General features: G+C 43.4%; 1 protein-coding gene across 1 annotated transcript; it reads right to left on the bottom strand.

Moving 5' to 3' along the window:
• Positions 1-6,034: 6,034 nt before the first annotated feature.
• On the bottom strand, positions 6,035-23,918 carry ARIH1 (ariadne RBR E3 ubiquitin protein ligase 1). Its single transcript, XM_015827052.2, has 13 exons — positions 23,852-23,918; positions 21,895-22,039; positions 19,437-19,529; positions 18,081-18,136; positions 15,756-15,822; positions 14,774-14,880; positions 14,461-14,503; positions 13,590-13,661; positions 11,715-11,845; positions 10,950-11,007; positions 9,597-9,857; positions 8,010-8,122; positions 6,035-6,579 (listed from the first exon to the last, which is right to left on the bottom strand). The coding sequence occupies exons 1-13, from the start codon at positions 23,857-23,859 to the stop codon at positions 6,495-6,497; spliced, it is 1,239 nt and encodes a 412-aa protein (XP_015682538.1). The 5' UTR covers positions 23,860-23,918; the 3' UTR covers positions 6,035-6,494.
• Between the last annotated feature and the right edge of the window lie 1,295 nt (positions 23,919-25,213).

Below are 25,213 nucleotides of genomic sequence, written 5' to 3'. Positions count from 1 at the left end.
AGTGACGTCACGGGGCTCGGCCGGGATTAGGGAGGGCTCGAGGAAGGGATGAGGTTCCAAAGTTTGGCTGGCTTCTTCAGATTCTCTCCCCCCCCCATTTTTGTCACTTGGACTCGCCCGCCGAGATTGGTGGCCCGCGACGATAAGGGGGGAGCGAACTATTTTAAAGAGCCAGAGGGGGGAAGAAATAAATTATGAAAAATCTGCCTTGCAGTTAGAAATGATTTGCCTTGCCTTTTTTGGGATCCTGCTAGTTTGAGGGACTGAGTTTTTCTCTATGGCTTATTTTGCATTTTTATGGCTCCACCAGAGCGGTCTAAAATCCTTGCATATTCCAACGGTGTTGCTTTTTTAAAAAAAATAATACTTTTATTAAGAATTGCACTGGGATTTCCAGATTTCTGCAAAGAGCTGCTAAAGCCGCTAACATTGGGATGCCCTTATATATCACTTTTGCACACTTGGCAACTTTTGAGATAGGTGGGCTTCAACTCCCAGAATTCCTCAACCGGTAAACCGGGAGTTGAAATCCGTATCTTTAAAGTTGCTGAGATTGAACTGCACAACTAACAGTCTTTCTCAACAGTGTTTAATTCTTATGGAGCCAGTTTCCTTATTTTTTCACCCGGAAAAGTTTTAGAATAGCCCTTTTTGGAGATCACTCCATCTGGAGGGCTTTTTTTATGTTTGATTGAAGTCAACGGTGTTTAGTCTGGATTTGATATATTTTTATCCACCTACCGAGTCCTTCCCAAAGACCTGGGATAGGCAGATGTGCATGTTTGATTGTGTTAAAGGTCTCATCTGAGGATATAAGCCAGGGGTCTTCCAATTTAGCCCTTTTATGACTTGTGGACTTCAACTCCCAGAATTCCTCAGCCACACTGGCTGAGGAATTCTGGGAGTTGAAGTCCACAAGTCATAAAAGGGCCAAGTTGGAAGACCCGATATAAGTTATTCCAAGTAAAGCTGCCTTTTGCAGTTGACCGATGATGATCTTGTCTGTGCTGATGGTGTTCAAGTGGTGCTCCAGGTGTTTGGTGATTGCACCCAAAGCACCTATGACTATTGGTATTATCTTTGCTCTCTTTTGCAGCAGTCGCTCAATTTCTATTTTCTATTCTTTCTTCTCTATTCTGCTGTGTCCAGGTAGTGCCGTGTCCAATTAGGGCTGTATTTCTCAACCTCAGCAACTTTAAGATGAATGCATGCATGCCAACTGGGGAACTGTGGTTCAAGTCTACCCAGTTGCCCGGATTGAGAAAGTCTATCTTACATGGCCCTTTTGTGTTGGTTTGCATAGTCTGGTATAAAAGTTAAAACAGCAAGTTCAGTGAAGCTGAACTAGCCATTCAGGTTTTGTTTACTCCTTAGGATGCCCAGCAATTAAGGATCCTGGCAGTCGGGACAAAAATTTATAGCCCTCACCTGTTGGAGAAAAAAAATATGTTGACGTCATTTAAGCTTTAAATAGGCCATAGTTCAAAAGAGAGCTTGCGTAACTAGGATGAAGTGCTCAATCTCTTCCTCCATATTTAACCTCTATTCCCCTAGGTTTAATTTTAAACATCCACCCTTAAGCAGAATTTAATGAAACTTATTTACCCAGATGCAGGAAAAACTCTCTGCTACAATGCGTATTAATTAGCCTGGTTGTGTTGTTCAGCGGCTTGTGTTCAACACACCCACTGCAAAATTGTACTTGAGTTTAACATTTAATAAAGTGATTAAAATGTTCAAATGTGTAAGGAAGGTGGAAACAATATTCTGATCAGCACAAGAAAATGCTGCCGTTTCCATGGGAACAGGCCTGGACAATATGGAGCAAGTTGGCAAGGTTAAATTTGCTAGCTGTTGAAAATTAAAAATATTTCAAACTCGAACACCATTACAGCAGAACACAAGAGAAGTTAAGAATCCAGGTCTTTTCACTGAACACTGACCTGATTCACTGGGATCTTCAGATTCTTTCAGTGCTGGTGTAAAAGATTTTATGAGCTTTCAGAATTCCTCTTAGGTGGTGACAGCTAGAAAATATACGTTTTCTGAACTTGCAACAATTGGACTTCACATTGTTAGTCATTAGATTTTTTTCCAGCCAAAGTCACTGGAGGGTTGTTATAGATCGGGCTGGCTTTGCATAGGGTTGTTTACTACAGGTTTTGCAGGAAAGAGATTTTAGACAAGGGTAACTAAGTTACTTGTTGCCTCACTCTAGAGGCAAAATCTTAAGAGCAAGAAGTCCTGATGTATAAATAATAAAATGTATAAAATGTAGCCATAAGCTGTATTGTAATAATTTAACTGCTGAAACTTCTGTTTCATCATTGTCTGAAGGTCATTGACCAAAGCTTGTGCTAATTTTTGTCTGGCTTGCTGTTTGATTTTTTTTTTCTCTTAGGACCCACTACAACTTTTAAAATTATACAGGACCCAAAAAGAGCTTGTCTGTACGGGTTGTTATCTATCAATATTTACTGTATTAAAAATTAAAACAGATACATTTGCCACCAACTTTTCACAATTGTTTGATGGGATTTTAATACTGGTTTATTTTTCAACATAGACTGGCAAATAATTCTGCCCCCCCCCCCGAGTGAAGAGGATTCTTTGGGTCCTCTAAAACCCCTGGAAGAAGAAGAAACACTGGTTTAGTCAAGATTGTAGTAATACTAAAGGAAAAGTCAGCTATGTTATTCTGAATTTCATATGGCGGGGGGGACGACTACCAAAATCAAGTTAAGACAGATAGAGGAAGAGATGTGACTTTGGGCCTACGGCAAGGCAAAAGACAGATTAGGCTGTATTTGAAAAGCTATCCTTCACAACCAGGACTAACATCTGGCTGGTGTTTTCCAGCTGTTGACTTGCCCAAGGTGTTTCCCCTTAGGTGTAAGATGCAAAATCACTGCAAGCGAACACTCAAAAAAAAAATTACAAAAGAAATAACAAAATAAAAGTTTATTAGAATTAGGAACGCAGTTTCTCCCTCTGATTAGCCTTAACATGGAACAGTCCGCCAGTTACAATGAAGTCTAAGAACAGTTAATTCCACAGCATGAGGTGCTCTTTTAAGATGGAGGGAAGAAAAAGAAAATAAAAAGAAAATAAAAAGAAACTTACAAGCCTTCGGTCATAGCCCAGTCCACTCATCTTAACCATCTCTCTTACATGCTGGATTACAGGAGCCCTCTATACATGGGAGTTTGCCAAAGAACACTACTCTTTTGTCTCACACAATAACTGATTTCTAATACAGCAGTTGTACTACGACACTTGAGTTAAATGGTTCTGAAAACTTAAGACGGTTTTGATACATAACACTAGCGATAAAACCCAAATGCAGCCACTTCAATAAGGTAGGAGAGAATGAGCGTGAGATAAAAGCCAGGATTGCCCGTCTGATGTGTCTTAGAGGACCATCATTCCATCTGTCCATAGTTATGGCAGCACAAGCCATAATTTCCATAGATTGCACCAACCAAGGTTTAAAAGTAGCCGAGAATTTCCTTTAAAAAAAAGGGGTACTATTTGCTTTGTTTTCTAAAGGATAGGAAAGCAAAGAAGGAGAGGAGTATAGGTCTAGAAGTAATTCTATATAACAATGCTGGGGAATTCTGGGAATTGAAGTCCACCCATTTTTAAGTTGCTACGGTTGAAAAATACTGATTTAAATGATTTGCAAATCCCAATTTTAAGAAGCCCCCCTCCTGACCCCACATGAACACACAGGGTATGAGCTCCTGAAGTAGAAGACGCAGCGATACAATGCTTCTATATACATTTTGTTAAAAACAACAATATCGTTTAATAATACAGGGGCAATGGCAAAATATTGAGAAAAAGAGCCGAACGTTGAGACACACCCGGGGAACAGAATGGGTTTATTCCATGAGGCCCTCCAAGGAACGGACCACTTGTTCCATCAAGCTCGTTCCAAGCAGGGCCGGTAAAAAAAAAAAAAAAAAACCAACACAAAACGCACAGACACACACCCGCACTTAACTGGATTGGAAGCACTTTGTCATGTCTTGTTGGGAGCATGCAAAGATGAAGCCGGGAGCAGGGCAGGAAACCTCACCGTTCAAGCAACAACAGGCGCGCGCTGCCCTTGAATGCAGACATTTTTGGAAGGCTTAGTTTCCAAAACCGTTGACCAATTCCAAACTTTCATTCCAAGTAGGAAGTCACAAAGCGAAAACAACTTCTCTCTCTCCCCCTCCCTTATTCTGAAGGAGATGATTTGGGGTTTTGTTTTAGTAACTCCCCAGGTAAACCAAAACCAGGTCTTAAATCTCATCAGATGTAAAGCTGAGCTGCCAAAACAGGAAACTGAGTCTCTCAACCCTACACCTCCTGCAACTACAGAAATATTTGCCAGGGGGTGGGCGAGCGGGCTGTCCTTAACACACAACTACAAGTGTCACAGGCACACATGGAATTAGCTGAACAGATCCTTGGAAACTTAACAATAGTTTCTTTAAAAAAAAGAGGGGGAAAAAAGTATCAGAAAAGCAGCCCTTTAGGAAATAAGCTAGACCAGGGGTCTTCAAACATGGCCCTTTGATGACTTGTGGACTTCAACTCCCAGAACTCCTCAGCCAGCGTGCCTGGCTGAGAAATTCTGGGAATTGAAGTCCACAAGTCATCAAAGGGCCAAATTTGAAGACCCCTGAGCTAGACTTTCGGGTACATCCAGCCTCCCCCACCCACCCACCATCCCTGAATTTGAAAGTAGAAATACTGCCATATAAGCGGGCTGGGAAAACTCACTACAAGAAGCTCCGATACAGTAATAAACAGCTTCCAAACGGTGCTTGAAGATAACTTTTATTACAAAAAAATATGAGACTATAAATGTTATCATAGGATATTCATGATTTAGTCCTCATTCAGGAAAAACAAAAACACCCAATGGCTCCAGAAAGTTTTCCAACCTCAGCAACGTTAAGAGGTGTGAACTTCCAACTCCCAGAATTCCCCAGCCAGCAAAGCTGGCTGGGGAATTCTGGGAATTGAAGTCCACCTCTCTTTTAACGTTCCTGAGGTTCCGAAACCCCGCTACAGACTCTTGCAACTAGATGGGAGGTGTTTGCTGCATCAGGCACTTTTTCCTCGCCAACAACCAGTTTTTCCCAGCAGCCCCCACCCTTTCCAAAATTGGACACGTTAACAAGGAATGTTCCGCAGACACTTTAACCCAACATGCCCAAAGCTTCCTATGAATGAATGAAGAGCCAGTCGCAGAATAAGATACTGGATTTTTGCACGGGCAAATGGCCGAGGTCGGGGGGGGGGGAGGAAATGGGACCGTTCGAAGCCGAAAGAAAAAAAAAAAGGCAGCCGGAATTATACAACACTTTTGATTTCCAAACGGGAAACGCACACCAAGAAAGCTGGAAGTGCCCAAGGGATGGTATCCGTTGCCAGCAAGGAACACACCCGAACAAGGGATCAACTGGTTGCAAGGAGGGGGGGCGGAAGAAGAGGAACCACCACCCCCCCCTGGAAAAAAACCCCCATCTATTTATCTTGTTTGAGCCAGAGAATGAGTTCTTTACAGCAGCACACACTGCCCCCTCCCTATTCCCCCTCTCCGAATTAAAAAGCAAACTGGGGTGGGGGAAAGAAAGAAAAAGGAAAAAAAAAATGCACGGCAAATAGACATCTTGAAGGTTTTTAAAGAATAAATATTTTTTTTTGTAATTAAACATTATGCAAACACGTGCCACGCTTGCTTTTTTTTTTTTTTTATCCATGCATATGCGCTATTTACAATTTTGAAAAATACTGTGTTCTCCTCTTTTGTTTTTCGTTTTTGTTTTTTTTAAAAGTCATATACAAAGGGTTTTCTGTCTGTGTGTGTGTGTGTGTGGTTTTTTTCCTTGTTTGGTGCCCCTTCCTCCCCCCTGCTCTCCTCCCCTCCCCCCACCCCAAATCATCTTTACAATAAGCCAAACGACATTCACCACCCATGAACTGGTGTGTATTTGTTACAGGAGGGAAGGGGAGGTGGGGGGGCGTAGGGGAAAAAAATATCTCATACCAAAGTACATCAAAATGGCTGGCCGGACATGTACAGCAGTGTCAAGAAACTGTTTTAAATTTCATCGGTCATATGCAGAGGAGGAGAGAGAAAAAGTCAGCTTGGAGAAGGGAGTTACCTTACGAGTTAAAAGTCGGGCGGGCTGTTTTTTGTTTTTTTTAGTGCGCCTATCACACTTACTGGCCACCTAGAATACTGTTGTACAATGGTTTATCTACCTTTTTTTTATTACAATATAATTTACTTAATTTTTTTTTTCCATTAACAAAAAGAGAAAAAAAAAACAAACAAACAGAATTCCGGTACTATAGACCAGCGGTGTTAATAGGCAGGGTGGCCCCTTGTTTTTTTTTTTTCCTGTGTCTGCGTGGGTGGGTTTTGTTTTAATGGTATGAGCACTCTAGATGGGAAGAGATTTTTTAAGAGTTCGTTTTATCCAGGCCACTTTTCAGTCCTCAATATATTCCCACAGGTCCTTTTCATAGCCTTCATGCACATGTTGCAATAACACCCTCCGTCGACTCTCGCAGTATCTGCAAGGAAAAAGGGAGGCGAGAGCCTTTAGGTGCCAAGGCGGAAACATTTCCGGGCATTAATACATTTAAAAGCAACAAGGTTTTGCCTTTGGGTAGAGTTGAGAAACTAGGGGGGTGGCCTTGCCAGTCGTGTGCAAATAATTCTTGCCTCGGTGGAGTTCAAACAATAAATAATAATAATAAATAATAAATAATAATAAATAAATAAATAATAATAATAATAATAATAACGATGTTGGAAGGGATCTTGGAGGTCATCTAGTCCAACCCCCTGCTCAGGCAGGAAACCCTATACCATTTCGGACAAATGGCTGTCCAGTCTCTACTTAAAAACCTCCAGTGTTGGAGCATTCACCTCTTCTGGAGGCAGGTTGTTCCACTGGTTAATTGTTCTAACTGTCAGGAAGTTTCTCCTTAGTTCTAGGTTGCTTCTCTCCTTGATTAGTTTCTTGTCCTGCCTTCAGGCGCTTTGGAGAATAGCTTGACTCCCTCTTCTTTGGGGCAGCCCCTGAGATATTGGAACACTGCTATCGTGTCCCCCCTCATCCTTCTCTTCGTTAAACTAGACATACCCAGTTCCAGCAGCCGTTCCTTATATGCTTTAGCCTCCAGTCCCCTAATCATCTTTGTTGCTCTTCTCTGTATAAAGATGATCAGGGGATTGGAGGTTAAAACCTACAAGGAACGGCTGCTGGAATTGGGTATGTCTAGTTTAATGAAGAGAAGGACAAGGGGGACACGATAGCAGTGTTCCAATATCTCAGGGGTTGCCCCAAAGAAGAGGGAGTCAAGCTATTTTCCAACCGTATATATCTTAACCGTGACTACTTTAAGATGTGTGGACTTCAACTCCCAGAATCCCCCAGCCAGCCATATTTTGCTCGAGTGCTGGGTTCTCTAAACTTGGCATCTTTAACACTTGTGAACTTCAACTTTCACAATTCCCCAGCCAGCCATGTTGGCTGGGGAATTCTGGGAGTTGTGGTCCACATGTCTTGGAAGTGGCCACGGTTGAGAAATACCGAGTTAAGAGGCGGTGACCCTGCTTTACAAACCCATCTAGCGATTAAGACCTGCAGGAGCGATCCTTCTGCTGAGGCCCCCACCATGTGCTTTATTCAGCACAACAGAGGAGCCATTTTCACAATCAGCTTCCAGACTTAATAGAATACAATCCTTCAGAAGCTGAACTGGGCCCTCCATCTCTCAGGAGAGGAACGTGGACTTCTTTCGCCCAAGTTTTAACCGTTAATTTAATTCCTCTTTTGCATGTTTGGGGTTTTCTTTCACTTCAACTGTCTTGAACATTTGCTTGGATCAAAAGTGACCGCGGGAGGAATACGTTTTCCTGCCAACCAACCTTTGTGTAGCTTAATTCAAGATGAGTGATAAATATTTTGAGCCGTACTGTCCGAAACAAGGATTACCTGTATTTATCTTGCACTTTCTGCTTTATATCCTGCAGTGAATCTTGAGATATATCTCGTTCCAGGTACCCAGAAAGGACCTCGGTAGCATTCTCCAAATCTGCTTGATTATTCTAAAAAGGCAAAACACTCTGATAAAAACTTAAAGTAACTCTTTGAGTTTGACAGAATAGCATTTTTTTTAAAAAAAAACAACAACCCTTCTTGTCAGTTTAGTATTTTCCATTAGCAGGCAGGCATTAGAGCGGTTTTGGAACCTCTTCAAAGCTTAAAGTATTTCTCCCCTATGGGCTTTTCTCTAAAGAAATCAGGAAACATCTGTCTTCCTAAATCTGATTAAGATACTTGGCATAAAAACAGAACTACGTTAACACAACGTTGAAAATAAAAGGCCCGGTTATTTGAGGAACCACCTACTTTCTTCCTGTCCAGTAAAATCAGGCAGTCTGAGAGCACTTCAAATCCATTTGACTAGACAGTATCAATGATGCCATCTCTGTCCAGGTGCCTTTTTATCTGGGAGAAACACCCTCTGCCCCAGAAATCCAAATGGCTCCCACCCTGATGATTCAGAAAGTTTGGTTTGTTATACAGAAAGTCCTTGACTTATAACCAGTGCCATTGTAATTTCAAACCATCGCCAAATGAAATGGTTGTTAAGTCGAGGATTACCTGTACAAAGTTGCCTGCTGGACCTATAAAGAATATTTGTAGCTCAGGGTTGAAATGAGGGGTCCTTGGTGCTCTCTGAGCCTATTTTTTTGCAGATGTTTCATGACCCAACTAGGGAACATCATCAATGCTAGAAGGGAGTGGGGTTTGCATGGAGGAGGAGGAGGAGGAGGAGGAGGAGGAGGAGGAGGAGGAGGAGGAGGAGAAGGAAGAGGAGGAGGGGGAGGAGGAGGACTGTGAGGTCCTTGATGCTCTCTGAGCCTGGCTGTTTTCTTGCAGACGTTTCATTACCCAACTAAATAACATCGTCAGTGCCAAGACTCTTGTTACCTCGTTGGGTAATGAAATGTCTGCAACAACAACAATAAAAAACAAGCTCAGAGAGGACCCTTCAAATGCAATTGCTCTTTTAAGTTTGTGGTTCAATGCATTATGTGTTAATGGACTGGGGTAGGGAGGAGTTGTATTTGTACTGTGGCGTATATTCTCATATTGTAGTCTATGCGACCATTGACGTCTGGATTCACTTCCAATTATATTGTGGAGGCAGCTGTTACTGGGAGTGCTTCTCTGCTCTGTGACTATGCTAGACTAGAGGGAGGACTAGCACTGATGAGGTTACCTAGTTTGGGTAAGGAAACGTCTGCAAGAAAACAACCAAGCTCGGAAATCATCAAGAAACTCACAGTTCTCTCCCTCCTCCTCCTCCTCCCACCCTACTCTCTTCTAGCACCGATGAGGTTGCCTAGTTTGGGTAAGGAAACGTCTGCAAGAAAACCACCAAACTCAGAGAGCACCAAGAAGCCCGGCTAGACCTGTATGATCTGCGTTGTAATTCTCCAACTCAATCCCAGGCCAGTGGACAGAACTATCGAGCATCCCGGAAGATTCCCAGGGCGCGGATGGGCCTCTTACCTCAAAGATAATGGACTGATTATTCTTTTTGAGGTAGAAGGCAAAGACATAGGTGTACATGAGCGTGGCACGGCACTGGCAGAGGACGTCGACCGCTTTTTTCAGGAACTGGACCTCGATCCAGGACATGTTGTGCTGCTGCATCTCCTCCATCTTCTGCTTGACCTGGGCGTAGAGTTTGTGCTCGAAGCGCAGGCTCTGCATGTGGTTCATGTAACGGTTGCAGTAGAAGAGGTATCGCTGCAAGGCGGCTCTCGAGCGCTGCGTTTAATTCCCCATCAGGCGAGATGGAAAAGCGAGAATTAAAGCAGGGCAATCCGGAGGGGCTCCCCGTGGGAAGGAGAAGGGAGCCCCAGGCAAAACAGGGGCAGAGCGGGCCCAGACTTTGCCTCGTTCAGCAAGTTCTCCAGGTGAAGCTCCGAATCTGATCCCCCACCCCTGGCCCTGCCGCCCGGAACACCACCCGACACAACATCCCCTGCCAACAAAACCCAAATTAACTCAAAATAACCTTAAGCGGCTCAAATTTCATAAGGTCATAGAGACTCGGAAAGATTTTCAAGCTTGCTTGCTGGCCAAATTTTATTTAGATGGGGCGTTGTTGACCAAAAAGAAACTGGGGCATGGTCCAGTCCAGCAGGGGCGTGGCAACTTTGATTGATTGGTCTAATTGGGCTAGAGGACTTCTAAAACCTATCTGTGGATTCTCCATTCTTTCCATGCTGGAGAAAAGGGTGTATTTATTTGTGGGTGGTTGAAAAACGGCTGGCGCTCGAGTGGATGGGGGATAAAAAGGTGACCCTCTGCGTAGCCCCAAATCTTGAAGGCTCCAAGTTTTCTGCAGCCTAGAGAAACAGCCTTCGCGATTGAAAGTTTTAAGATCTGTAAACTGCCGAGAGTTCTTACGGATTGGGTGGCCTATAAATGGGAATGACAGCAGGCCTTTTTCACAATACTAAAGATCTAACAGCTTGGTTTCTCCACAAAGACACAGGAGAGGAAGGTTCTTCCAGGCAGAAAGGATGATGTGCAGCCAGAATGTAAAATAATAAAAAGAAGCCACCTAAAGAGCAACACCATCCAGCGTACGAAGTCTACCCACAGCAAAACATCTCAAGAAGAACTGCTTTAAGGAAAGAAAGGGTGAAAGCGTGAAAGCTCATCGTGTGTCCTCGTTTTACAAATTAGCCGGAACTCTGACATCGGGAAGCAATGAATAAATTGGCCACTTGTTGTGGATTTAAGGCTGGAAGCTAACCCTACTCCACGTGCTCCATCTGGTCAACAAGAGAGAGAGGAGCAAGCAGTCAACAGCTTCCTGATGCAGAGGGTTGCCAAGAGTGATGAACTCACCTCCTGGGCATCCCTTGCTGCCTTGGCATCATCCTCGTTGTAGCGGTTGCAGTTGTACCTGAAAGAGGTTTATGAGTATGTAGATTTCTAAAACGATCGCTCTTATTTCTATCTGTCAGTCCAAGTTCTTCCTTCCCTTCCCTTCCCTTCCCTTCCCTTCCTTCGCATATTATTGTAAACAGGACAAAATCCCTTGTGATGTCTTTGCTAGCCTTCAGGGCCTACAGCTGACTAGAGCAGAGATTTCTCAACCTTGACAACTTTTAAGGTGAGTGGACTTCAATTCCCAGAATTCCCCAGCCAACAAGAGGAACCATATCAGGTCCAAAGCATCCTTCTCGGGATGCCAAAAACCACTGTGAAATAGTTAGAAGTGAATCTCAAATCACACCATGCTGAGCCGATCCCACGATATTTCTTCAGTTTATGCAGTCTAGGCAGAGAACTGCCTGTTTGCTCAAACTGATTTTGAATGATTCACACTACAACCTCTTGCGCACACTGGCTGGGGAATTCTGGGAATTGAAGTCCACACAACTTAAAATTGCTAAGGTTGAGATAAACTGGACTAGGGCTTCTCTCCAGTTCCTATCTTCTCACAAGTAATCTCTCTCTCTCTCTCTCTCTCACACACACACACACACACACACACACACACACAATCCATATGCAGCAATTATCTGCTGAGGCTCACTCCTTCTATAGAAAAATGTTCCTAACCATCCAACAGCCCAAAAACCCCCATAAGCATTTATTTAAACATACCAGGCAGATCCATGCGGCTCCCATGGGCCGAGACACACCCAGCAAAACTCTGCTTTACAATTCTGGTTCCGACAGACCATGTGGTTGCAGCCGCCATCTTTTTCTATGGTCACATGGCATTTGGGACACTCCTGCAGACAACAGGAAGGGTGGTGAGACCAAAAACTAGCAGGCCATTATTCTTTCTATTCAAAACGTTATTATTAATCATCCCTATTATTAGTTAAAAAAAAAATAAAACTGAAGGGAGATAAGTCAGTTGAGGGTGGATGAGATTAAAATGTTCTTTGGACTGCACATTTAGCTGTCGAATGGCTTCCCACCTTAAACAGCACAAGAAGTTGGCCTTGTAGAATATTTAAGAAAAAAAGAAACATCTGTTTGAACATGTGGATTGTGAATTATAGAAATCAACTGATCACTATTTTTCTTTACAAATGTAAACCAAGCAAACACACTGTTAACCAACTATTATGTGGTTTATGTTTTAAAAACCAATAAAGCATTTTAAAAAAAAAGTTGGCCTTGTATACTGAGAACACCGGCAATAAGAGTTCCACTGCTTCCAGGTCAATGGCAGCTTTTGTAGAAAAATCTTCCTGCGGTTACACCGTTTAGTCTCTGTGTCAATTACCGATAAGATTAACCTACCACTAATTTTCTTAATTTATAACGAGGCCTTGTAACAGTGCTTCTCAATCTGGGCCATTTTAAGATGTGCAGACTTCGACTCCCATGCCAGCTGGGGGCATTCTGGAAGCTGAAGTCCACACCTCTTAAAATGATCCAGGTTGAGAAACACCGGCTTAGAATACGAAATGAATCTTGAACACATTGGCAAGTCCTGGGAGAAGAGCGGTGAAGATACTTAGCAGCTGTCTATCAAGGGGAGGACCACCGTAGTCCAGCCTTTTTTTTTTGTTTCTGGGGAACAAAATGTTGCCAGGATGCTCATTAGAAGAAGAAAAAACCCGTCCCCTCACCCTTCTTTCCCCTACTTCGGTATGTGGATCGTGAGCCTGAGACTACAAATTCTCCAATCAACCTATCCTTCCTGAATTTATCCAAATTCCTATCACAGCTATTCACATTAAGTGACCATCACTCCCCCCCCCCAACTTGAAGTTATAAAGTCCAGAGGGCTGTGTAAACAATGGTTTGAATCAGGTACACCAGACGGCCCCCATCTCAGTATTCCGAGAGAGCAAAGCGCGTCTACTTTCTCCATACCGTGTATTTTGTTTTTTTTACACGCCTTAACCACTTCCTCTTCTCCGCCACCGACACTGAAAGACTGTGCAGAGTTTGTGGAACAGCTTATGATATCTACAAAGCATCAAACGGGCTACCAGTTATGAGTCGGGACCCATTTCCAGAAATCTGAGGTTAGAAAGGGCTGAGTATCTCTTAGAAGCCCTGCCTTGTATTTTGCAATTTGCACAGAAGGACTGGGTAAAAATTTGCCTGGACCCTGACAAAGGCACTGTAGATCAATGCAGCCATGGATCAATAGCTAGACTAGAGCAGAGCAGAAGACACCTTCCTGCGTTTCCAGAAACCACAAATACGGACACATTCCTGATCTGCATCGCCTTCAATAAGTGCAAATTTGTTAGTTCTCCTCAGTTAGACAATAAGTCTTGATTTTGCAGCAATTTAAAAAAAAACCCCTAGGCATAATAGATACTGGTACTTTTTGGCTCTCCAGTTATCTGAGTTGGAAAGAGAGGAAACCACAGAAGCTATTGTTTACAGGGAAAAATTATCACTCACTATATGCAAAAGGAACTGTCAGATTTCACGGAACGTTCTCGTAAGGGAGAAAAGAGACTCTGTATTGTGAGGGTGTCAAGCCAGAGAAACAAACCACCAAACCTTTGTGTTTGCTGCAATCCAATTCGAAGTTTCACTGTCATCATCACATTTCTTAATCCATTTTTTCAACCACTGTCCGGGAGAGGGGAAAAAAAATCATAATTGTTCTAATGGAATCATTGCAGGCTTCCTAAATTAACAGTTCATCGGATGTAAGGGACAACCTACAGAAATAGGGGACATGCCCTTCAACTTCTCTACAATAAGCAACTTGGCAAAAAAACAACAATTTTTTAAAATTATTTTAAAACATTTGAGGAATGAATGACCATCTAAAAGCAAAAGGGAGGAGGCAAGAAAGGGCTCAGCAGGATTGAAAACAAAACATCAACGGGCGTAAAGTTTACAGCTATCATAACATTTAAAATTCCTTGTCTCGTGAATGAAATAACTAGCTGGATACATGCAAATGGGCTCCTATCATCTTGAGAAATAATCGTAAAACTTTTATTTACTCATTCAAGCCAGTTCAGGTCCAAAGCATCATTCTCAGGACCCCCCAAAAGCAGGAGGAAATAGAAGTGAATTTCAAATCTTGCCATGCTGAGTTGATCATACTTGTCTTCAGTTGATATAAAATGCTTTCTAAGCAGAGAACTGTGTTTGTTCACCCTGATTCTAAATGATTCATCCCAACTTCTCTGGAAAAGGGGTTGGGGGGCCCATACAAAATATGAAGTGGGTGGGCAACCTGAAGTGGGCGTGAAGTGAAGCCCTCTGTCTCTTGGCCTACTCTTCAAAAAACTGTATTTCCAAGGTATCCTAAGACCCTTTCATGTATTGCTGCTGCTATGTTTATCCCCTGAAGCTATATTACTTTTCTATACTGCCACATGTTAGATGCAACCCCAGAAAGCTTTAAAAAGCTCACCTTGCATTTAACAGGATCATGCCAGTTCTCGCCACAGTTAAAACTGCAACAAACGTTTAAAAATATTTTTAAGACAGGTTTCCAGGTAAGCAATACTTGAAACAACGGATCTTTTTAAGATATAGTTTGCTATAACCCACAAAGCTTCACTGATGACTGGCAGTCAGCAAGCATCTGCCTGTCCCACCCCCCAAATATTCAGCAGCCCATGTTCACTTGGGTTTGCTATCACGGGATCCCAGACTGATTTCCACACAGCTACCCTACCAAGCCAACGTACCAAAATGGTGTTATCATCATCCAACCTGCTTACCAAAACTGACGGCCACATTTACAGCGAACAGGCTTGGCATCAGGATACTGTACTTTAACAACATGGTGGCAATCTGGAGCAGGACACCATTTTAACAGTCGATTGCACTGGAAGAAACAAACCCACCCATGGTTAGCACGGAGAAAGCCAAGAACAGAAATTGCACAGCCTCAGATTGCACTGAAAGATGGCTTGTTAACAGTCCACCTCACTCCCTTCTCTTGCCAGAAATCCTTTATCCAAAACTTCCATCTCGATGGAGACCTACCCTGCTGTTATCTTATGAACCTCTCTTCATGTTCAAAGAGAATTGCACAGCACTAGTTAAAAGCAAGTCCTAAAATGGTCCCAAAGATGGTTTTCCAAAAGGCAACTGGACTTCCTCGGGGGAGTTTTTCCTCTTTGAAAACGTTTCGCTTTTCATCCAAGAAACTCATCCAAGTTATGATGAAGATATAAGAAGCTAGTTAAGTGGTTTCTCTGGAAACAGTCAACCAAACCAAGTGGCTAAAATACTTCCGTAAAATCGTGGCCTTCACGTGGATCAGAATTTTAGATTTTGAGCCAAAGCAATAGTGTAACTTTTTTAATGCTGTCTGACAAACAGAATAATAGAAGAACAGAGTTGGAAGGGACCTTGAAGGTCTTCTAGTCCAGCCCCCTGCTCAGGCAGGAAACCCTATCCCATTTCGGACAAATGGCTGTCCAGTCTCTTCTTAAAAACTTCCAGTGTTGGAGCATTCACAGCTTCTGGAGGCAAGTTGTCTCATTAGAGCCAGTGGTTTAGCTAAAGACACTCGCACCCAGAACGAGTATTTCGGCATCAAAAGCCGAGAATGGCACCAAAAAGTGAACACTGCTATCAATCAACAGCCCCCCACATATTTAAACGGCTTCTAGCATATCTAGGGTTCCTAAAACAAAAGGAAGAACTTCCCCTATACCAGTCACGTTAGCATACAGTTTTAAACAGAACACTCACCTCTACAAAACTATTAGTTATTAAATGCTGGTACTTTAATTTAACTTTTGAATCTGTGATCAGGCGCCTACAAAAAGAAGAGAAAGATAATATTCCATTCAGAAAACCTTGTTACCTTAGGAGTCCAACCTTGTAACCAATTAATGTGTTTTCAAGGAAAAGAACAGTCTCATTTAGCAATAAAGCTCCAATATTTGAAAGAGTGGCTTTCCCCACACTATCTTCTTATTTGTTCTATGGTACCACCGGAAAAAAATCAAATTAAATCTTTATAGGAAAGAGGGTCCTTCTGAAAGGGGCACCCTGGCTGCAGAATGTCCACTCTCAGTCAAATGCCAGACCAAAATGAATGTGTTTGCCTGAGGCAGTTTTAAACTCACACGGTTTTAATTGGATGATTTCAGGTTTACAAATTAGGAAGCGAGTGGCTCAACCTTTTACAGGAGTTACACGTGGGAACCCCCTACTCCCCAGGAGTAATGTAATCTCCCCCCACCCTCAGTTTAATATGCAAATGCTAGAAAAGACTACTAAGAAAAATCACTTCGGCAGCATTACAACAGCCACCTTAAAAGGGCCAAATGCATTAATTCAAACCCGACATTTTATTGCTGGAAAGGATTACGCAAGAGCCCAACACTGTAAAGCAGGGGTCTTCAAACTTGGCCCTTGGATGACTTGTGGACTTCAACTCCCAGAATTCCTCAGCCAGGCACATGTGCCTGGCTGAGGAATTCTGGAAGTTGAAGTCCACAAGTCATCGAAGGGCCAAGTTTGAAGACCCCTGATTTATTAGATGACCCAATTTGGGCTTCGAGAGTCACTCTGCATTGCTTCAAAGCTGTGGAAACAGCAATGAGAAGTTTGGCCCCCGATTTTGGGTGACTTAAGAGAAAGAATCCTTAAGAACCTCAACCACCACCTTCAAAGTTCAAAGCATTTTCCACGTTTACGCCACTCTTCTCAAGCCTTTCGTCCCTTTATCTGCTTCCATTCAGCTCCCTTCCCATCATGACCCTGTAGCCAAAGTACAGGGCGTCCTTGACTAACAGTACTCCATTTGGCGTCCATTGGAACGGCACTGAAAAAATGAACGCCTTTCACATTTACGACCTCTGACGCAACTCCTTGGTCATGGGATCAAAATCCAGACACTTGGCAACTGACTCATCTTTATGACCGTTGCAGGGTCCCCGGTCATGTGATCCCCTTTTGCGACCTTCTGACAAGCGAATTCAATGGGGGAAAACTGGATCCAATTAACAACTGTGCTACTAATCACTGCAGCGATTCATAAGTCAAGGACTACTTGTGTAGGAAAAGAAGTGCCTGATGTTGTATCTTCATTTTTAATCAAACAATGGAGCAAGTAGCACTAGGCACTTAGCAATAGCACTTAGACCAGAGGTAGTCAACCTTGGCTCTTTTATGACTCGTGGACTTCAATTCCCAGAATTCCTGAGCCAGCTTAGCTGGCTCAGGAATTCTGGGAGTTGAAGTCCACGAGTCATAAAAGAGCCAAGGTTGACTACCCCTGACTTAGACTTATAGACCAGGGGTCCCCAACTCCCAGCAACCGGGCCGCACAAACAAGCAAAGCTCCATCTGCGGGATGCAGGCAGCACACAAAACCACCCATGGAGAGAGGTCCGTGGAAAAACCTCTCTCCATGGAACTGTTCCCTGGTGCTCAAAAGGTTGGGGGCCTCTGTTATAGACCGCTTCACAGTGCTTTACAGTCCTCTCTAAGCGGTTTACAGAGTCAGCCTATCGCCCCCAACAATCTGGGTCCTCATTTTACTGACCTCAGAAGGATGGACGGCTGAATCAACCTTGAGCTGGTCAGAATCGAACACCTGACAGTGGGAATGCAGAGTTAGCCTGCAATACTGCATACTAACCACTGCGCCACCACGGTAAGCCGAACAAGCCCCTGCAATAGATGCCATTTTTCTCTAAGAGTGATGCAACAGACCCTCTTAGTAGGCTTTCTGTGAAAGGAGTGACTTAAAAACCTTGATAGGTGACCCAATATACTTGTCATAATTTGTTCGTATGTACATCCTGCCTTCAGTATTATCAGACGCTGTTCCCTGGATGCCTCCTATTTCGCTCCAAAGCAAGCTAAGAGAGGAAGAAGCGGGCCGCAAAAGCCCACTTTGATGGGAGAAGTTCCCTGTTCCTGGGAGGCCCACAGGGACGAGAGTCCCGGGATGTTAAACGATGTGATTGACTCATCCCTCCATACAAGGTGGAGCCAATCAACGGGCATTAAGCTCAAGAAAATGCAAGTGTTAATTGAAATGGTGTCAACCGCAACACTTACATAACTGTATTGTCATCAACCAAGATATCACAGCCGTGAGCCGGGCAGGAGATTGTCTAGCAAGGACATCCAAGAGGCGACGGGAAGAAACAGAAGACAAAGAAAAACACGTCTGATTAGTTTAGGTATTGATGCCGCTAAGAAAATTCTACAGAGAAGCTTTTTTTTTTCTCAATTCCAGACCAGCGTTAAGACTGTGCCGATTTATTTTGCTTATATTCCTATTTTTCATCAGAAGTTTAAGGCGCCTTTCATTTAACGCCCCACAGCAGCCACCTGTGAAGTAGGTCGGACTGAAAGCAAGAGAGAAGTCAAAAGTCACCCAGGGCTTCCAGGGCGGAGTCCCGGACCTCCCCAAACATGAAAGGGGAAGGCAGGTCCGTTGCCAAATGGCAAAAGCCCTATTTTTATTTTATTTTATTTTGCAAGAAATTAATTCAAATGGCTAACGAGAGCTTTGGCATATTATCAAGCAGTAAGGGAAAAAAGGAGGGAAGGAAGGTAGTGAAGTGAGAAAAAAAAAAAAAAGGGTGGCCCTGCCGCAAAATTCTCTCAAGTTCAGACATATATTTTTTATTTATTTAATTTATTTATTGTTTTTACAAACAGCTTGAGGCAGTAAACATATCCAATATTATGTGCCTCCCCCTATTTTCCCCACAACAAGAAGCCTGTGAAGGACTGAGAGAGGAGGACAGGTCCAAAGTTATCCAACTGACTTTTCTACGTAAGGAGGAACTAGAACTCCCAGCCTCCTGGTGATTGGCCCACAGTCACCCAGCTGCCTTTCATGCCTAAGGCAGGACTAGAACTCAGCCCTCTCCTGGTGATTGGCCCAAAGTCACCCAGCTGGCTTTCATGACTAAGACAGGACTAGAACTCACCGTCTCCTGGTGATTGGCTCACTCAGCTACCTTTCATGCCTAAGGCAGGACTAGAACTCACCCTCTCCTGGTTTCTAGCCGGGTGCCTTAACCACTAGTCCCAAAGGTGCTTTCTTTCGAAGTATCTCCACAGACATGTAACCACTAGTCCAAGCTGGCTTTCCTCCTCCCACGTTCCAGAGGGCCAGGACATCTGAGATGGGCTTTGGTTCTCTGCTTCCGTTATCCCCATAGGAGAGAGAAGCCCGAGATATGCCAGCCAAGGTCCCACCCGGCTTTTCTCAGTTGCAAACTTCCCAGTTTCTAATGCTTGTGCTTCTGAAAAGTGTCAACAATGCAAATTCTCAGCTGCTTCCCAATTGGGGGGGGGGAGGAGGAGGTTGGGCGCTCAGCAAAGGAACAGCTGGAGCACGATGCAGGCCTTTCTTTAACATCGTTAATTCAGCGTAAACACAAGAAGGAAGAATTTTACCTGTCCCATGCCCTCCTCCATTATTTTGGTAGTTAAATATTCACTCCAGCACTGCATGCAAAACTTGTGTCCACACTCCAAGCCAGTGAAATACTGGAAAGACAAATCATCATTAGCTTTACTCGTTTTCACAGCTCTGAAACGGCACCATCTTTTTGCAAGTTCAGAGTAACACAGCACAGCAACTGAACTCATGGGCTTTGGGGAGGTCTTCTACCCTACACACACACATACACACATACACACACACACACACACCAAGGGTCTGCCACAAACATTCATTCCAGCAGCCCCTGACCCAGGAGTTGCCTTCAACTCCCAGAATTCCTGAGCCAGCCATGCTGAGGGGAAAGGGAGAGGTTTTCAAGCTGAGCCATGCTGGCTCAGGAATTCTGGGAGTTGAAGTCCACGAGTCATAAAAGAGCCAAGGTTGCCTACCCCTGCCCAGACCCAAAGTGCCAGGGAATGCACACAAACATCCTGACCCCACTATCCCAATTCATGCTGCCACAGTTCCTGAGGTTTTCACACTCAAAAATTGAAATTAAGATGGCAAAGTGAACAAGCTGGCATAGTCGCCCAAATCTCCCATTAAGGCCACACGTTTAGAACTGGTGATGCTGCTGGATAGGACCAGATGTTGGGAGCTTTAGGCCCTGCTTTGTCCTAATTGACAGGGGTAGGCAACCTTGGCTCTTTTATGACTCATGGACTTCAACTCCCAGAATTCCTGAGCCAGCCATGCTGAAGGGAGAGGGAGAGGTTTCCAAGCTGAGCCAGGCTGCTCAGGAATTCTGGGAGTTGAAGTCCACAAGTCATAAAAGAACCAAGGTTGCCCACCCCTGTCCTAGCATATCCCCATCTAAAGCATCTGCCAAACCTACTGGTCAATCAAGCACCTCCAATATTCTGAGGGTACAGGGATAGGTTGTCCTCGACCTACGACTGTAATTGAGCCCAGAATCACCCCTAGAAGTTGTTACAGTCATAAGTTGAGGCACACACATGACCCGGGAGTATAAAAAAAAATTTTTTTCACAGTAGTCATTAAACAAAAACTGCGGTCGTTTTACAGGCTATCAAGCACCCGTTCCGTGGCCATTGTAACTTTGAACGGTTGTAAAACGACCCGTCATTAGATGAGAAGTACCTGTACTGAGGAAACGTGATCTGATCCAGAGAGGTCACTTTGAATGTTTTTGGGATCAAAATAGGTAACTATGGGAGACACCAATTCTGATTTTTTTTTTTTTAACAATTCTCCCGCTTTAATTGTAATGCCAGCATTTGCACTTTCCAATTCTGCTGCTCCAGAGAAGCTGTATTATGATTCTGATGAGCATGAATTTCAAGCATTTTATATGTGAGCAGATCTACTCGTCTCTAAAGCCCCATACAAGGAGCATATTCAAAGCTCTTTAAGAAGCAGAAATCTGATCACAAGACATCATAACCAGAGAGACGGGAGAGGGAAATGAAATTAGGAGATATTTAATGAGGGGGAAAAAACCCAGAAATCATTGGTATATAATTATGTCTCTTCTACTGCAGAAGAAAAACGAGTTTGAATAGCCCCCCGTTAACGAATAGCTGCATTTTTCTCTTTTTTTCCCCTCAAGATTTTAGATATTACCGATAGGTATTATTTACAGGCAGTCCTCAACTTACAACAGTTTATTTAGTGACCGTTCAAAGTTACTGAAAAAGGGGACCCATGACTGTTTTTCACACTTATGACTGCTGCAGCATCCCCCGTGGTCACGTGATTTACCCTCGGATGCTTGGCAACTGACTCACATTTACGACGGTCGCAGTGTCCCGGGGTCACGTGATTCCCCCTTTTACGACCTTCTGACAAGCAAAGTCAGTGGGGGAAGCCAGATTCACTTAATAACCGGGTTACTAAACTGAGCAACTGCAGCGATTCACTTAACAACTGTGGCGAGAAAAGTCATAAAATGGGGCCAAACTCACTTCACAAATGTCTCACTTAGCAACATAAATTCTGGGCTCAATTGTGGTCCTAATTTGAGGACAACCTGCATTTGGCATTTATTGGCATAGATAGATAGATAGATAGATAGATAGATAGATAGATAGATAGATAGATAGATAGATAGATAGATAGATAGATAGATAGATAGATAGATAGATAGACAGACAGACAGACAGACAGACAGACATAGGTATAGATAGAGGTAGATAGACAGACAGACAAAGATAGATAGATATATAGATATAGATAGATAGATAGATAGATAGATAGATAGATAGATAGATAGAGATAGACAAAGATAGACAGATATATAGATTGAGATAGATAGATAGATAGATAGATAGATAGATAGATAGATAGATAGATAGATAGATAGATAGATAGATAGATAGATAGACAGACAGACAGACAGACAGACAGATAGATAGAAGTTACAGACTGCACAACTTGGAAGGCACCCACCGAATTCGGATAGTTGAGATAGCAGATCTGACATGGCATATCCTGTGCAGATGATCTGGTGTTCATCTGACGTGTTCGAGACTTTTTACTAGGATTAATGACATGACATTCTGCAAACAGCTTCTCCAGGTTGCCGTCAAAGTACCTACCGAAACAAGAATGAAGTCGAATGAATTAAAAAAAAAATCTCTCTGAAAAAACAAACCCTACCAAAAAAAAAACAAAAAAAAAAAAAACCAATCCTGAAAATAATTCCAGCCAGCATGCAGGAGGCTCTGGGATCTGTATCCAAACTTCCTGCCTTCTAATTCATCTCTTAGCTAGAGGAGGCAGATGGTCTTGGTTCTGTAAATCCATAAAACAATTGCATACATTTGTGTGTTTGTTTTTTTTAAACAGCAAAATGCACTGGGGAAAAAGTTGTGGGCCACCCTGCTTCAAAAATCTCCTGCTTCAAAGGGTCACTTCAGGGCAGAAATCCCTGTTGCTGAGTCTACAAATCTAATGTGTGTGCTTGGTTTCGGTCTCTGGGCAGCTTACAAAAATAAAATGAAACCATAAGTATATAAAATCACATTAAAATTACAAATAAATACAAGCTATAATTAGAAGTCTTGCCAAGGAGACACTTGACACAATGGCAAGGGGGGGCGGGGGAGAGAAAACTGTTGGCAGACCTGAAGGGCCAGGCTAGGGACAGAACATCCTGGAGAAAGATCATCACAAAAAGTCAACATCAGTGTCATCACAATGACTAAGCATCCATTTGATGACCCATAACCAATCAATAAACACATTAAAAAAAATTCAACCATACGACTGCAGCCCCGTGTGCTAAAGCTTTCAAACACACCCTGCCTTCAGCAATCAAACATTAAATTAAAACTGTTATAGACAACGCAACATTTTCACAACAGTCTCCAAAGAAATGCCTATTAGTTCAGCATCCAAAGTTATGCTTCTGGAAAAAAATGTCAAACTGGATATGAATAAACATTTCCTGGCCTCCCACGTTGTCCTCAAAGTTATTTGAAATTGTAAATCAAAAACTGAAAGTGAAAACCGTTGTTTGTGGATAAGCTCTCCAATATGAAAAATTATTCAAAATGCCTACAAAGCCCTAATATTTAAAAAAATGTTGAACAGGCCAACCTCTCAGCTCTGGGTGCAACTCCAAGGTTTCTTGGGAAAGTTGCAAAAAAAAATGCCGGTATGATTAATTGCAACTAGATTAAGCCAGTGAATTAACTATAATGATAAGAGAGGCTCTTGAGTATAACTGCTTGTTAAGCGTTTTAACTCAGAAAGCTATTTTAGGAGCTGTTCCAAGTTTAGATTTTTCTATCACACTACTCCAAGGTGCATTTCACCAGCCTGTTAACTAAGCAACCATATTTTGGTCCACCCAACAGATGAGGCTGAAATCACATTATAACCCTAACAAATGTTACTGAGCTAGTTCTGATACTAAGATAGCTTCTTATAGCCGATAGTTATGCCTCTATACTGACTGCTTCTATAAAAAAGCTCTTTCTCTCATGTTACTGATATCTTATCTTTATTCCACAACAAATTCCAAATGTTAGTATCTTTGGTAAGGATGGGGGCGCACAATGGCACCCACACGCTTTGTAAGTATGTTATGTGAGATATGGAACTATACCACCCAGGCTGAATTTATGAATTGTGTAAGGAATTTTGCAAAAGCCCAAACCAAATACTTTTCCAATAATTGGTCCATGTAAGGACACATTTTTCCCCCTCTCCTCCCAAGAGACCTCAATGGGCTTCTTTGATTTCTAAGTAGCCTCAAATGTCAAGCCATGATGGGCCTTGGCTCACAAACATGCCTCATTTATTTAAAGAAACATGCCTCATTTGTTTAAAGAAAGTCGGAATCACAACAGTGAGTTCCTGCTATTCTGGCTACCCAGGAGAAAGAAACCACCTCACTTACCTCTCCATCAGTTTTTCTTTATCCCAGTTGAAATGACTGAGGAGTATCCTGGTGATGGTGGCCGGGTTCTAGAAGAGGAAGGAAAGTCGTCATAAGGAATGTGACCAGCAGACCCGCCCTTTCTCCCAAAACTTCATCCCCCCCCCAATTATATCTGATATAAACATGATGGTTATTTCAAAGGCAATTCAAGTTTAAATCAGTTGCACGATCAGTACTGATCAATAGTGAGTGAAATCTAAAATTGTGGAACCTGAAATTTTCTTATGACACTTCTTCTGACTGTGGAATAGGTCCCCTACACTTCCCCAGTCCCCTAAAGCAGACTAGAAATAAGGGGTCCTTGGTGCCCTCTGAGCTTGGCTGCTGCCTTGCAGATGTTTCTTTGCCCAAACTACCGTAACCTCATCAGTGCTAGTAATGAAATGTCTGCAAGAAAACAACCAAGCTCAGAGAGCACCAAGGACTCCTCATTTCAACCCAGAGCTACAAATATTCTCCTTTATTGGTTCACTAGAGCAGACATGTCAAACACAAGGCCCGGGGGCTGGAAGCGGCCCGCGAAGTGGTTTCATGTGGCCCGCGAAGCCATCCTGGAAACAGTGAGGGAACGGTCCCCGCTGCTTTGGCCCTGGCCCAGGCCGGCCGGGAGCCAATGTACAATTTTATGGTGGCCATCTTGGCACTTGCCCCGGTGGACCATGCCTTGGCACTTGCCCCGGTCCCACCCCCTTCTGCAAGAGACCCCCAGATCTGTCCCACTCCTGCCCAGGCCCCTTGATGTGAATGATGTAGAACTGGCCACACCCACCCAGTAGGCCACACTCACCCAGTAGGCCGCACCCACCCAGCCCCCCAAGGGCAACCGCAATGCTGATGCAGCCCTCAATGAAATTGAGTTTGACACCCCTGCACTAGAGCAAGGGTCCCCAACGCCCGGTCCGTGGACCAGCACCGGTCCGCAGCATGCCAGCAACCGGGCCACGCAAACAAGCAAAGCCCCATCTGCAGGATGCAGGCAACACATGAAACCAGGCCCAGTCTGGTCCATGGAAAAACCTTTCTCCATGGAACTGGTCCTTGGTGCCCAAAAGGTTGGGGGCCGCTGCACTAGAACGTGGAGCCTGTGCAAGAATGGGGACTCCCCCACCCCCTAAACACACTAGATCTGGAGTGCTTGGCTTTAATTCATTTCCTTTTTTTAACACATTCAGGCAATGTTAAGACTAGACTCCAACAGGCGAATTCAAAAACGGAATTCGACCAGCCTTTAAAAAAAACAACCCAGATTTTAAAGTTATTCTGAATGTTGCGTGTTATTTACATATTCCACAGATCCCAATGAAACTAAAAAGGATTACG

This window comes from Protobothrops mucrosquamatus, unplaced genomic scaffold (genome assembly GCF_001527695.2).
Source record: "Protobothrops mucrosquamatus isolate PMUCROS unplaced genomic scaffold, P.Mucros_1.0 scaffold3467, whole genome shotgun sequence".
Taxonomy (NCBI): Eukaryota; Metazoa; Chordata; class Lepidosauria; order Squamata; family Viperidae; genus Protobothrops; species Protobothrops mucrosquamatus.
This window is presented reverse-complemented; position numbering and strand designations above follow the sequence as displayed.